Source organism: Sciurus carolinensis, chromosome 15 (genome assembly GCF_902686445.1).
Source record: "Sciurus carolinensis chromosome 15, mSciCar1.2, whole genome shotgun sequence".
NCBI lineage: Eukaryota > Metazoa > Chordata > Mammalia > Rodentia > Sciuridae > Sciurus > Sciurus carolinensis.
The window spans coordinates 8855724-8870410 of NC_062227.1; the positions used below are offsets into that span (position 1 = coordinate 8855724).

At 60.1% G+C, this 14687-nt stretch overlaps 1 protein-coding gene across 1 annotated transcript; it reads right to left on the minus strand.

Annotated features, from left to right (window-relative positions):
* Nucleotides 1–206: 206 nt before the first annotated feature.
* On the minus strand, nucleotides 207–11728 carry Ninj1 (ninjurin 1). Its single transcript, XM_047526959.1, has 4 exons — nucleotides 11568–11728; nucleotides 4042–4270; nucleotides 2818–2981; nucleotides 207–1450 (listed from the first exon to the last, which is right to left on the minus strand). The coding sequence occupies exons 1-3, from the start codon at nucleotides 11640–11642 to the stop codon at nucleotides 2827–2829; spliced, it is 459 nt and encodes a 152-aa protein (XP_047382915.1). The 5' UTR covers nucleotides 11643–11728; the 3' UTR covers nucleotides 207–1450; nucleotides 2818–2826.
* Between the last annotated feature and the right edge of the window lie 2959 nt (nucleotides 11729–14687).

The following is a 14687-nucleotide window of genomic DNA, read 5'->3' on the forward strand; positions in this document are numbered from 1 at the left end:
CCCTGGGGGGGACGGCCATCATCCAGCACCCAAGTCCCAAAGTTAACAAGTACTTTGGGGCAGCCCTGGTGCAAGTCACCCTCCAGCCCCCGGACCCCAGGCCAGTCATCTCGGAAAGGCCTCACCTGAGCGAGCCTGAGGGACATTCCAGGGCCTGGTAGAAGGAAAGTACCTGCTCTGAACTCAGATGGGGGTGGCACAGGTCATGCAGGGTCCCGGGCAAGGCTTTATTTTATGTTGCTACAAAAGACACAGCAGGGTCCCTGGGCATGGGGACAAGGTAGTGAGCACTTGTCGCATATATCAGAGCAGATGGGACGGCTCTGGTAGGGCCAGCAGAGGCCCCATTTCTACCACTTTGCACAGAAGCACTCGACAGTCCAAGTACACCAAGCGGCTGGGCCCCCAGAGCCTGTGGCACTCAGGCCTCACACCCTGGAGGCCAGCTCACCCCATGACGCATAGTAGGTGACCCAGTATGGGTACGTCTGGGCATCGTATTCCTCTGTGGCTATGGAGGTCAGTGGTGCAGGTTCTGGGGTGGCTAAGGACACACTTGGCAAGATGTTCACAAGTGTCTAAGGGAATTCTTTATTCTTGCAACTTTTCTGTGATTTTGCATATGCATAAAGAAATAAAAGCAGCAAGGCCTTTGAGCCTCAAACCCTGGCCTCTCTGCCTCTAAATCTCACCCTGAGTCAAGTTGGGAGCCAAAGAGCTCCCGAACCCAGCGTTCTGGGGAAGGCAGCCTGGCTGAAACTGCTCCCAGGCCCTGCGAAGAGGGGCCGAGGCAGGGTCCCCGCCCACGAGGGGAGGATGGTGCACGGAGCCCGGCAGGGATAAGCATGAACGTCATTGGTCACTCCTGATTAGAAAGTGGGGTCTGGACCCCTGAGGAGGGGCTGGGGCTCTGCAGGGCCACTGCTGGTGGAGGGCGCAGGCAGCGCTGATGGCCCACATGGGCACGGCTGCCTTTTGATGGCTGCTAAGCCCAGGCACGGAGGTCAGAGCGGGTGGCCACCACTAAGGCCAACAGGTGGTGCTGGCTGTCCAGGGTCCCCAGTTAGGAAATGGCAGAGGCAGCCATTGCCAGAGCCACCTGGGCAGGCCCCATGGGAAATGGGTCTGCTGGTGCATAGGCAAAGGGAGGGAATCTCCTGTCCTTCTTGAAAGTCCTGAGATAGAGGCCAGTGCTGGCCCCTCGCCCAGCTGCTCCAGGGACCTGCTGCACGTCTCTGGGGCTGTGCCGTTCTGACCTCCTGGGCCTTGCATCCAGTCCCACGTGGCAGTCACAGTCAGAATGGAGGCTCATCCCAGGACATGGTCCAGCGAGACCAGCCTGGGCACCGGCAGGTTTGGGGAGTGCTGCACGTAGACCGGTGGACGACTCAGGGCACGGTGGCTCCTGGGGTCTGGCAGCCAGGTTGGGGGGCAGGTGCCATTCAGGGTTCTAGACAGAGGAGAGGAGGTGTGAGTTTTGCACTCAGCAGTGGCCCCGGCTGGAGGGGGTGCTAAACCTACGTTGGTGACCGGCCCGCAGGCTCCTCAGGGCCACAGAGAAGGGCTCCTCTGACCTGGCTGAGTCGTCAAGATCTCCAGGCCCTTGGTTCTTCCTCTGAAGTACAGTATCCTAGGTCCTGTCAGAATGTAAAGGCCTGGCCCACTGAGGTCAGGCAGCAGTGACCACAGCCACCCACCAAGTCCAAGACTCTGGGCCCATTAGGAAGCCCCAAGGATACCATGGAGGGCAGGAGCCAGGAGGAGTGGGCCCTGTGCCCATAAGCCTCAGAACCCAGCAGATGACCCATTCTCAGGGAGGGTCAAGGACTGCGTTCAGGCCACAGAGCAGATGGTTAATAAGTGGCCTGGTCATGCCATGTGTGAAGGGTCAGGATGGCACCAGGGGCTCTGTGGAAGGACAGCTTACAACAAACCAGGCAGCAAAGCAGATGCTACCTGCTTCCTAGCCCAGCAGGAGATCAGCCTTAGGCTCATGGCCGGAGAACTGGGGCCAGTGTGTCCCCACAGGGGATGTGGCTATCTCTGGCCCTCAGCCACGAGGACTGCGGTGTCCACAGTTCCTGACCAAAGTCACATGACTGCGGTGTGCACAGTCCCGGCTCGGCCTGAGTCACCCAAGCTTCCCCGCTCGTCCTGCCTCCGGGGTCCTGCCTCCGGGTTCCGTGTGCCTGGGCAGCGCTCGCCTTCTCTGGGGAAGTGCTGGCTTCAGCCTGCCCTGCACGTGGCCAGGGTCTGCCCCGAGCAGGGTGTGACACAGACCCTCCAAGGCCCAGCAAGGGCAGGTGAGGTGTCACGGGGCTCCATGTGAGAAGGCCCTGAATGCCAACTCTGTGAGGCAGCAGGTGGGCAGGAGGCCACTTTCTCAGGTGAAGGCTCACATGAGGCACCACCTGCTGGGTGTGGCTAACGTGGTGGGGCCAGAGCCCCTAGTTCTCAAATCTCATTTTTTGCACGTGCTTTCTGGGTGTTTAAAGGGTGGCTCCAGGTGCCAGGTGTGAAGCTCAGTGGTGGGGCACTTGCCCACCACGCACGAGGCCCTAGGTTCATCCCCAGCACCACCAAACCAAACCAAACCAACTCAAAGGGTAGCTCCAAAACATATCTAAGCACCGTGACCACTGGACCCCAAGCAGCCAGTCAGGGGGAGGGGCAGGCCTTGCTCAAGGCAGTGACCAGGTAGAAACCATGTGGGGGGTAGAAAAGGGTGACAAGGACAGCCAGCTGGAGACTCCCCTGCCCTGAGCGACTTCCATGGTGGTTCACAGCTGGGGGTCCCATGCTTCCCTCCTGGCTCACCTGGCTGCCCTACTGCCGGGGTGCCACATCCATCACAGGTTTCTGGACCCCAAAGGCTGTGATGAAGATGTTGACCACCACGATGATGAACACGAGGCCCGTGGCCAGGTTGTTAAGGAAGTCCAGCTTGGCGTGCTTGGCCGGGTTGTTCAGGTCGTACTTGACTATGGGTGAGAGGGAGAAGATGGTGTCCAGGGAGGCCTGGGAGGAGAACCCACCGGGGGCTCTGCTGTGTGGACATCACAGGGTCTTCAACCAGACACAGGGAAAAATAACCTGCTTTGCTAAAACCCTGACAGTGCATCCCCTGGTTTGGGGGCCCTCTTCTGTAGCCCCCCATTCTCCATGAGGAACTGAAGCCCAGGCAAGCCAAGCACCCCACGTCACGCTGCTCCTGGTCATCAAGCCAGACCGGGTTTGGTTTCTAAAGCAAAAGTGCTGTGTCCTCCTGTGCCTTTCTCTCTGGGCTCTCCCTCCCGCCCAAGGTTCTATCACACCCATGTCCAGGTGGAAACAGGCCCCAGGAGGGCCACACTTTCCTGGAAGCAAAGCAAAGCTCCTGACAAGGATTTCACCTCTGGACAAGGACCAAGGGTGCCTGGGGCCCAGGTTGCCAACAGGCAACACTTCACGGGGCTCCACGGGGCCCAGCCCACCTTCCTGCCTGCCTTTGGTCCATCTGTCTGCCTGCCAGAGAAAGCTGGGCTGATGTCAAGGGGATGTTATTTAGTGACTCGGTTTGGGGACGACTGGAACACCAGAGGGTACAAACTACAATTGGGTTTTTGTTCAAAATCAACAGGGATGGCTGGACATTCTGTCCGTGGAGATAGTGGTCAGGGTCCTGCGTTCCTCCTCACCTTCTGGGCGAGGGTCCTTCCTCACCTCTGGGCCCATGGCCCCTTCTTGTCCCCTGGACCCTCTTCACTTCCTGTGTAATTGGTTACTCTTTTGTCACTGGACCATGTCACCAAGGCAGGCCTGGCTAATGCCAGGGTTGCAAGAACTGGCTGGCACAGGCCGCCTGGTGGAGGGAGCTGGCCGGACCTGGGGAAGCAGGCACGCCGACACCCACAGGCCCAGACCTGAGACCTGACCCTACTCTGCCTTGCACAGGTGCTGGACAGTGTGCCCTGCTGTCCAGGGGCTGGGGAGGGCAGCTCCATGAGAGCCAGGTGTGCAGGGTGGGGCACCCACACTGGGAGCTGATAGCCAGGCTCCTACCCAGGAAGATGAGCAGCACGCCCACGCCGATCTGCAGAGCCAGGGAGATGGAGATGAGGACCACCAGGGGCACGAAGAAGGCAAAGCTGGGGCCCTGCTCCACCACAGCCTTCAGCTGGGACGCGTTGGCCATCAGCAGCGCGATGTCCAGCATGCTCTCGGCTGCGCTCTTCTTGTTGGCGTAATGGTTCATGTTGATGGGCTGGTTCCTCCAGCCCCAGCGGGGCGGCTGTGGGGAGGAGACCGTCAGTGGGGCAGGGGAAGAAGGGGGCTTTAGAGAGGGACCCAGGGAGGTTGCTAATCAGCAGGAGGGGTGGGGAGGGTGATGGTCAGCAGGGAGTGGGTGGGCCGAGCCCCCCAGGGTTGAGGGCTTCTGCTGCCCTGGCCATGGCAGGTGCGTTACTCTAAGTGTGCTCTGCCTTTATAAAGGGGAGGCCAGGGATAAAGCCCTGGAGGGAAGGAAAAGCAACCTCAGCACATGCGCCCTGGGGTTCTGGCTGTCACCTGCCTAATGCAGGGGTGCTCCTCCCTGCTTGCTGTGCCCAGGGCTCTCCCCCCACCCCTCAAGGCCTGGGCTCCTGCCCGGTGCCAGGAAGGGAAATGGTGTGTGGGTGGACAAATCCCTGCACACTGCCCAGGCTGGAAACAAGCCTTCCTGAGCTGGGCCCTAAGGCTGGTCCTGCCCTGGCCGCCGCCCACACCCTCCACACACCCTGCAGAATGGTTTGGCCACGCTGCCCAGCTGCAAGCTGCTCAATGACACGGGGCAGCAAGAGTCTGCCAGTACACAGCAGGCGCTCAACAGATGCCTTGGGCATGTTGCATCAGCCAAACCTAGCCCTCTCCTTAATTTCCACAGGAAGAACACAGGGATACACGTTCTGATCTCCTCTCTATGGCGTGTGCCACCTGGTGTCGTCACTCGCCTATCTCAGGGCGGGTCCCGGCCTCCACTCAGCCCTGGATGCCATTTCCCCAGTTACCTCCCACCTTCCCAACCCAGCCAGGCCTGAGGGGCCTGCGGCTCCCTCCACCTCGAGCACCCTTCCCTGTTACCACAGACCCTCATGTTCTAAGGTCATGCCTAGAGACCCCTGCCTCCAGGAAGCCTCCTGTGACTTCCGCTAGCAGGACAGAGCCCTCTCCTGCCAGGGAGGTCGCCTCTTGAGCCAGCCCATTTTATTCCAAGGTCCCTTCTTTCAGTGAAGCCAGTCAGCACCCCTCAAATTGCCTTGGTTGGATCCCTTCCCAGTCACCACAAAAATCCCACCACCCCTCAGTCTGCTCCTTTGTCCAGGGTTGCCTGGTCCTGCTCTGTAGCCCCCAGGGACTGGACACTGGAGAGGAGGCAGTGGCCATGGCCGAGTGGTGGCGGCCTCCTGGAGCTTCTCCAGGAGGGAGCTCCCATTTCCAAACTCATGAAAGATGCAGGGGTAGGAGGCCTGTGCTGCAGGTACCAGGAGGGCGGACACAGGCATCACATGGCCACTTTCTACAGCCAGGCAAGCTCCGAGGCAGCCGCACAGGACCAGCAGAGGGCAGTTTTGTTTTGGTGGTATGCATTTTTAGGTTTAAATGTGTCTAAGAGGCGGGCAGGTGCGTGGGAGATGCAGCTGGGCTCTGCTGCCTGTACCTGGGCCGGAACATTCCAACCACTTGCCTTTGGTATCAGCTGCTGTGTAGTACGGTCACCTGGGTCAATTCCAGACTGAAGTGCACACAAGGAAAGCTGCCAGCACCAGCCCCCAGCCCCAGTGTGGCACTGGGGTCACTGCAGGTGCCTATGAGGCCCCTCTGGGATGGTTGCACTCCTTGGACACCTCCCAGATTGCATGGGTCTGGGTGTGGACAGCCTGTGCTTATTGGCCCTGCCTGGCACTGACGTCACCTCCAGCTTTGCCTCCACCAGGCCATCCAGCTGGCCACACCCTGCCACATACATGTTCCTCTGGGTGCAGAGCATCCCGAGGTTGCTGCCTTACAGCAGGCATGTGCTCCGCGTTTCTTAAACCCAAAGTACCAAAGTGCCTTCCCTCCGGGCTGGCTGCCCTGGTGCTTATCCACGTCCCATCCCAGGATCTGTCCTTAAGCGAAAAGGTCACATACAGATGCTCCCACTATTTGGGGAAGGGGTTCTATAGACGGACATAGATATGCATGCACATAAACATACACCCCACAAATACACACACACACAATATACACACATGAACCTACACAATATAGATGTGCACAACCATGCATACACACATGGAATGCACACACAAACACATACACATCAGCACACCATGCATAACACAAAAACCCAAAATAGTTATTCTAGACATATGCATACAATATACGTTCATACAATAGGGCACACACGCTTATACACGCTTATACACGTGTGCACACACTGACTCATACACAACTTTGATGCACATATAAAAGGTGCACTTCATGTAACACAACATGAATAAACACACGCACACATGTGCCCAGTATACACACAAACAGGCTCACAGAAGCACACACATGCACATGTGCATGCACATACACATGCACACAACACACATGCACACAAACATGCACTAACAGTACACACACACACATAAACGTGTACGTGCACTGAGCTGAGCGTGGCAGTCTCTGGGAAGGAGGAAGAGTGCCTTTCTCAGGGAGCTCCTCTGAACTGCTTATTTCATGGCCACACCGTCATGAATGAGCACTGTCAGCAGCAGATCGCAGGTCCTCCTCCTGACCTCAGCCCTCAGCACCTCCAGTCATGGGAGCCTGCGGCCCTGCTGTCCTGTCCTCATACCCACTTCAGGGGGTAAACTGAGGCTTGGGCGGGAGGCTCCTTATTCAAAGCTACACAGCAAGAGAGGACTGGCTGGAATTTGAACCCAGCCCAGGGTTCAGAGCCCTAGACGATGACAGCACTGTCTCCTTGGTCCCTGTCAAGATGGGCCAGGGTACGGGGCTGCTCTGTGGGGCAGAGCTCTTGGGGCCCCTGTCCCACTCTGAGTCTGGCTGTCATGTGTGCCATGGGGCTGTGAAGCAAACACCCCATGTGGCTCAGAGCCCTGAGGCCAGCAGAGGTCCCAACCCAGTGTCCCTCCTGGGGAAGGGTACTTTTGGCCCACCTGGCCATCTGCTTCCTGTTCACTCTCTGAGATGACAAGAAGCACAGGGCCATGGGCCATGGGTTGAGGCTGGGGAGGCCCCTGACTGGCTCAAGCCCTAGCTCCCCACAGCCTGGCTCTGAGGCCCTCTGCTGCCTCAGTCCACCTGCCTACCTGGGGCCCCACCCTGGGAAGCCTGCTTACCTACTGAATGGAAGGGGACATTACTCTGTTCCTAGGGACCAGGAGATTGAGGCTCAGAGAGGAGATGAGAAGTCGAGCCCAGGATGAGTGCCCTGAGCCTAGGGCTGCGCTGGACACACACCATGGGTGTCCACCCTGGGCGGAGGAACCATCAAGGCTCTGTGGGCTGATGGGGGCTTCACGTGGTTGGGGAAGGGGACTGCACAGAGGCCTCCTGGGGGTGCCTGGCTTGGGCCCAGGAGGCGACTGCCCCAAGATGGGCAGGCAGATAGGGCTATTGAGCACAGGTCAGGGAGTCCCACAAGCCTGGCCGTTGCCAGAAGCATGCCAGGAAACTCCTGCTGGGGCCTGTGCCCATGACCTGGGCAGTTCAGGGAACAAATAGCCTGGTTAATGTGTCCCTAGAGCCCACAGGAGTTCCTGAAACCACAGCAGACCTGGGAGCTGGGGTGAAGCCGGACTGTTTTCCTCTAAACGCTGGGGAAAACCCTGGGGAAGGCCAGCCCCGTGCAGGGGGCTACCTTCTATGGTCATGTGGTCCCAGGCACCTGGCTCCACAGCTCCAGCGGGAGGGGAGCCGGGCCAGAGGGCATTTGGATCAGGCCTGCTGCACCCACAGCTTGGCCTGGCCATAGCACAGTGGGGGCTATGGGGCTCCTGGGGCTTGACTTGGGGGACTGTGGCCCCAGCTGGGCCCAAAGACCAGCTGCTGCCACAGAGAGCTGGCCCAGAGCCGTGCTGGGGCTGCCACCCCACCTCCTCTCTCATCCCCATCCCAATGACCAGCAGGATGACAGCTGCATGCCTCAGTTTTCTCATCTGCAAAACAGACAGATAAGCATATAGAAAGGACAGACATAGCAGCCTCCAAGGTCTTGTGGCCTGTCAGGGTGCCCTGCAGTGGGTGACGGGGCAAGAATTTCCTCTAGCCGACACATGGCTGTTCCCATTGTGATAGGCTCTGCCTCCTCCCAAAAAACTCTACCAGCACATAATTAACTGCACACAAACAAAAGCAGCAACAAAGAAGAGAAGGGACAGTTGGGCATGGGTCCTTCTGGGCTGAGCAAACCCAAGGGGCCAGCAGGTCAAGTTGGGGCCCTGGGTCACCAGAAGTCCAAGTCTATCTAGACTTCAGCCTGGCCTGCTCAGGGGCCTGCCTCTTGGGCTCAGTCAGGCACCAGTGGATATTGGGGAGACCTGAAAATCAGGCTCCCATAGCCACTGTGGACCTTCTGTGGGCCTTGGGCATCTCTCATGCATGCTGGGGTGGCACTGCTGGGTCTGTCCCCCCAACCAGGATTGGCATGAAGCCACCAGGGTTGGTTTCGGGGTCCAGTCCTCTGAAACCTATGCCTGTGCTATTCATGCTCAACCAGCCCAGGAAGCAGGGCCTGAGGGTCTCTGGGTTCCACGTCTGCATTCCCGGCAGGAAACCCTAGTGAGCCAGCAGAAAGTGCAGGAGGTGGGGTCCTCTTAGCAGCTGGGCTATGGTTTGGGCTGGGTTTGGGCAGCACTTCCCCTGGGCTCGGAACTGACCAGGAGTGACCTTGAGGCCCACAGGGTCGCCTTTAGAATTCAGCTGAGGCCCTGCCAGTCTCAAGACCTGCCAACTAAGCGGAAATGAGAGAAAGGAAACCTCCTGGGCCCACTGAGGCTGCGCAGGCCCCAGATGGAAAGTGTGAGCACAGGTCAGTGACCTGGAGGCTAGAGACGGGGCATTAGGAACCTTGCCCTGGAGACTGTGAGTGGCAGGAGTGGGGTGGCACCAGAGGGCTGTGACCCAGCCATGTCCGGGTTATCTCCCAGTCATCTGCCTTCTGCAATGTGCAATGCAGAACTGCCCCCTGCATCATGCCCTGAGCATGACACAGCCGTGGGTCATTTCCACATTAAAACTGGAGTTTACTATTCCCCTGCTGCCGGCCAGGAGAGAGCTGACTTACAGAAGAAACCACTCAGTTCCCAGACACTGATCCTCACGTGAAGGACCCCAGGGCTGCCAGGCATGTGGGAGGGGGCATGGTGGAGCTTCCCCACTGCCTGGCCCGAGAGGACCTGCAGGGGAGGCACAGCTCAGCCACCTGGGAAGCAAGCAACAGTGCTCCATTTTATAGAAGAGGAAACAGGCTCCCCTTGAGGACCCACCCTGGGAAGGTGCTGCTCTTTCCAAGCTACACTGCCTGGGGTCACCACCAGGAAAGGGTCTCTGTGGCAGGTGGGAAGTTATAAAGCTGCCTATACCGTTGCGTGCTGGGCCCTGCTCCAAGCACTTCCTGTAGACCAGCACACAGGACTCACTGTGACGTCACTGGGAGGGAGGCACTGCTATCTGCAGATAAGAAACTGAGGCAGAGTGTTAACGTGATGTGCCCAAGAAACGGCAAGGCAAGGTGCCCAGGGCAGTGGGGGACAAGGCATTGAGCCGGCTGGGTGAGCAGAGCCTTGTAGGCTGACCGCTCCTCACAGAAGCCTCTCGCTGGGGACCTGAGGTCCCCACGACCCAGGATGGGCCTACCAGGCTTCTCCACAGCTCGCCACCTCCCACCCAGGCCTGCATGTTTGTGGTGGTCCAGCCTCTGAGACTGCTTCTGCTGTGACCTCTGCCTAGGCACCCTCCATACAGTCGGAGGGTCAGACCTGTCTGCCTTCCTCCTCACCCTGGGCCAGCGCTGACATCATCGTCTCCATGGGATGCCTGACCTCCCAGCCCCACAGTGTGGTAGTCCTCCAGCTCCTCTGGACTCCTACACCTTGGCCTTCACTTCCTCCTCATCTGGGCTGCTCTCTGATTTCTGAAGGTAGACTGGAGATAGGGGTAGAAGGTTGCTTCTCTCTCTGTTTGGTCCCCAGAGTCAAAATAATGACTCCTGAGCCTAAGATCCACCCAGAACCCCTGGGAGGCAGAGCCCACCCTGATGCCTACGGAGCTGAGCAGAGATGGTGCTGAGCAGATGGTATAGTCTGGGCAAGGCCAAGGGTGGGAGGCGAGCAGAATCCCTTCCTTTACACCAGTTTCTAGGTCACCTGCCTCTTTGTTGACTTTATTTGCTTAAGACATGTCCTCAAAGGCCATCACGGATCATTTGTTCTCCCTTTTTAAGATCATGTATAGAAGGCCCAAAAGGTGAATGGACACAGTCAGGGGTTTCATCTGCCAACTGCTCCAAAGTGCTCACACACTGGGGCAGAGCCAGGGCCCAGTCCTGCACACCTAGGCAAGTCCCAAGACGCCTCTAAGTCCTGTTTCCTCATCTCTAACCCAGGGCAAACGTGTGCAGCTCCAGGACTGACCCCACTCCCAGCTGGTGCCCTTCCTCCCAAACATGGCCTGCCTAAGGAATACGCCTAAGACTGGTCACTCTGCCCCAATCGTGCCAAAAGCAAGCCTGGAAAATCCAGCCAGACCATGGTTCTCCTCCCCCATCCCTGGGGGGTCGGAATATGCAAAAATGTCCAAAGTCAACAAGTCACCAGAGGGCCGGGCCAGGATGGCTCCCTGGCCTGCTCAGCCCTGGCCTGCCAGGGACTGTCAGGTGGGGAGGAGGTTCAGGAAGAGGGTGTACCTCCAACACTGGGGGCAGGACGGCGGCGAAGGCCTGGCCCCTGCTCACAGCCTTCCCTGGCCCTGCAGGGCAAGTTCTGGACAGGCCCCGCTAGGACCCGCCAGGGCCCGCCAGGGGACACCCTGAAGGCTTTCAGTGGGTGACTTGTTTCTCAGGGCAGGTGAGTGGAGCCTGCGGTTCCCCCATGGGGCAGCATCCGACAAAGTGGTCACCCTGTGACGTAGCCGTCTGCTTACTGCTGGCCTGGAGCCCAGATGCTGTGACTCCTCTCCGCCCACCCCTGGGCACGCAGGAGGAGACGGGGCAGCGAGGCTGAAGTTAGAAGGGTGGTGGGGCAGGCCGTCCCTGCTCCCGGAGCAGCGCCCAAGCTCCGCCGCCGCGCAGCAGAGCGGAGCCGCGGATGGCAGCACGCCAGTCCTCCCGCGCCCCTGAGCCCCTGCGCCCCGGCTGGGGTGGCCTGAGCCCCCGGGGCCACCACGCGGGTCCCGGACAGATCAAGCAGGACGTCGCTGTGGCGCAGCGCCCCCCACCACCACGCAGAGTGGACGAGCTCACCAGGCGACGCTCACAGGTGCCCGCGGAGCCGCGGGTGCGGGGCCCAGAGAGGGAGGTGCGGGCCAAGTCACACAGCAGCGGGGATGGGGGGTCTTACCGAGGCATTCGGGGAGCCGGGCGAACCTGGGCGCAGGTCGCCGTTGAGCTCGTGTTCCTCGGCGCCCGAGTCCATGGTGCGACCGCCCGGGCCGCCTAGCTCCGGGCCTGAGCCCGCCAGTGCCTCTGCCGCCGGATCCCGGGCTGTGTGCCGCCCCCGCCCCGCCTCGCCTCCCGGCCCACCCCGCCCCGCCGCGCCGCGGCCCCGCCCCCAGACTCCGCCTCCGCCGGGGCGGGGCCGGGCCGGAGTGTCCGTACGAGCGGGCCTGGTCTAAGCCGAGTGGCCGACGCGGGGTCCCCGGCGCGGGCAGCAAGGCGCCGCGTCCCGTGGTGGCCCCGGGGACCCTCACGTGCCCCGCCGCAGCACCTCCCCGAGCCTCGGTGATGCCTCTGTATTAAGTGAGGTCAAGAACCAGCCCTTCCCTGGCCACTTTGCAAACTGCCCGGCGCCGCTGGAAGGCGACAGGGCGTGGCCGCTGCGGCCAGGGCCGGGATTCTCCCGGGTGGAGCTCGCCCTCAGACCGCCGGCCGCTCCTGCACGGTGCACGCCGCTGGCACAGCCACTGGGGGCACGCAGCTTCCTACTCGTGGTCATCCGCTTTCCTACGTGGGAAATGGGGGGCCCCCAGCACAGACTGATGGCGGGGAGGAAGGCCCAGTGGGCGTCGGTGATGCGCCCGCGGTTCTGCCCCTGGGCGGCACCCAGTGCTGGGCCGACAGAGCTCCTCGGATCCCCAGCCCTTGGATCAATCGGAGCCACCTCTTCCGGGCGTGGGAAGCCAGGTGGGGCGGAGGGGAGAGGGAAACGTCATCTTCCAGGGCGACTCCGGGCTTCAGGAGCCTGGGGAAGCCGGGGTGAAGGCCAGCTGCCTAGTCTCCCCTCTCCCGACCTCACTCCCAGACTCAGCTGCTTTTTGCACCCCTTCACAGTTTCACCCCAGACGCGTGCCTTCTCTCCTGAGGTTCACTCACGCCTCCCCTGTAGCCTTCTGAAGTAGTGGACAGACCCGTGTCCCTGTCCTCAGGCCAGGCAGGGTCCAGAACTACCACCTTACAGCCCTGTCCTCTCCAGTAGATGGTTAATCTCTGTGTGTCACCTCCTGCACTGGCTCTTAGCCTAAGGTCAGGGTTTGGTCAAGGCCATGTGAGAGTCTGATCTCTTTTTCCCCTCCCCAAAAGAGCTGAAGAGGACAGAGGTTCAATGGTGGCACCCAAGCTCACCTGGGTGCCAGATTCTGTGGAAGGCGTGGGAGGCTGGAAGGAGGCAGAGGGCCCCTACTCCGTGGAACCGAGGGACGAGAGTGGACAAGAGCCACAGAGGCCAGCAGCGTGTGGGGCCTGGTGCCATCGGTTCTTGTGTTACTGAGGACCCTGGGGATTGGCCATTCTCCTCCCTCACCGAACAGGGGAAGAAACTGAGGCTTGGCAGGGGAGAGGCTCAGCCCAGGGAACTCAGCCCAGGAGCCACACTGTCCCCAGGAGAGTAGAAGCTTGTCTGTCCCGTTCCCACTGGACATCCCCAGGCAGCCTTCTGGTGGGCCCTGGAACCCAGCACCTGCCTCTCCTGCGAGGTCTGAGCTCGCCCTCCCTGCTCCGCGCCTCACCTCTGCTGGGGGAGGGGGCGAGTTTTATAAGTGAAACCGAAGGCACAGAAAATGCAAGTCACCCTGGGGGATTTATCAGAAAAAGGGACTTTCCACTTTCCCCTGTCCAGGCCCTACTCCTGACCCCTGGCACGTCTGTTGAGGGGAGGGGCAGTCTGGGGCCAGCAAAGTGGCTAGATTCCAACTTGATCCCCGCTGGTTGTGTGATGGGGGCTGGTTGCTTGGCCTCCGTTTCCCTGTGTGTTCATTCTTCAGCCCATCTGAGGCTTCTGGGGGTCAAGGGTGCATTGGAGCCACCCTGGGAGAATCAGGCAAGCTCACTCTGACCACAGCCCCCAAGTCCCATTGCCCACAGGCGGGACTCCCAAGCCTCCCATTGGGACAGGAGGTGGCAGGATAAGGGTGTGGAGGGCGGGCAGGCAGGACAGTGCCCCTGCACCAGCGCACAGCCGAGGGTCCAGCACTTCTGCAGGAGGAGATGTTTGGGGCCTACTTTACAGCTGAGGAAACAGTGCTGCCTGGTTACTACTGTTCTCACATAACCCAGGTCACTGTCCCTCACCCCACTGTCCAGGAAGAGCTGGAAACCCACATCTTCACATGTGGACACCGTCCACACACAAACTTCCCCCTGTGGCCACTGTAGGGGCCAAGCTCCACCCTGTGGGTGACCCTGGCCAAGGCAGGAGGTGGGTCCTGGAGGGAGGGAGAAGACCACAGAGAAAACATGTCTTTTGCTGGGCCAAAGGTGGAGGGCGGGAAGGCCCCCAGGTGTTGGGCCACATCAGAGCCTGTTCTGTCCTCGGGGCCTTTTGGCTGCTCCAAGCTGTGAGATGTGTTATTCCCCATTTCCAAGAGAAGATGGGAAGATTGTGGCGGTGACAATTGAGAAATCAGACTCTGGGTTTGTAAACCTGCTCTGTGCCAGCCGCCTGGGAAGGACTTCTCCCCCAGCCTGTTTCCCCAGCTACCCGGGCTGGCTGGGGGCTGCCTGCTGTCTGCAGTGAGGGATTCCCCTGGTGTCTGCTGTGTCATCCCACTTGCCTGTGAAGTGCATTTTCCCTGCTGTGCTCAGGGCTGTTTACAAGGCTGTCCTTTGCTGGACCCAACCCAGGACGAGTCTTAAAGGGACAGTGCCCTGTGTGTCCTGGCCACCTACCTGCTTCCAGGTCTCCTGGAGAAATGCTGAGCCAGTGAACTATCCAGAGTCAGCTCCAGATGCTGGCCAGGATTCAAGGGTGCAAGCGCAAGTGGCCATGGGCAGTACCACAGGAGGGATGCAGAGCAGGAGGGCCCAGCAAGGGCCATGGCTGAGCCCCGTGGGCTCTAACAGAGACGCTGTGCATGTGCACAGACGGGCGGCTGTGCACGCTGATCTTTGCATCTGGGCTTGCCATGCTGGGGAGGTCCTTGCAGGGCGCAGGGTGTTTTTGTCAGCCCTGAGGGAAGAGAGCTAAAGCCAGGGCTCTTCTCCCTCACCTGCTATCCTGTCACCTGGAGGTGCGGGGGGCTCCGGG

What these genes read in the sequence shown, in the direction of transcription:
- Ninj1 (XM_047526959.1), bottom strand. Translation starts at nt 11,642, where the DNA reads ATGGACTCGGGCGCCGAGGAACACGAGCTCAACGGCGACCTGCGCCCA. An exon ending in CCGGCTCCCCGAATGCCTCG is followed by an intron (nt 4,271 to 11,567) that starts GTAAGACCCCCC and finishes TCCTCCCCACAG; the next exon opens with CCGCCCCGCTGGGGCTGGAG. An exon ending in CGTGCTGCTCATCTTCCTGG is followed by an intron (nt 2,982 to 4,041) that starts GTAGGAGCCTGG and finishes TCTCACCCATAG; the next exon opens with TCAAGTACGACCTGAACAAC.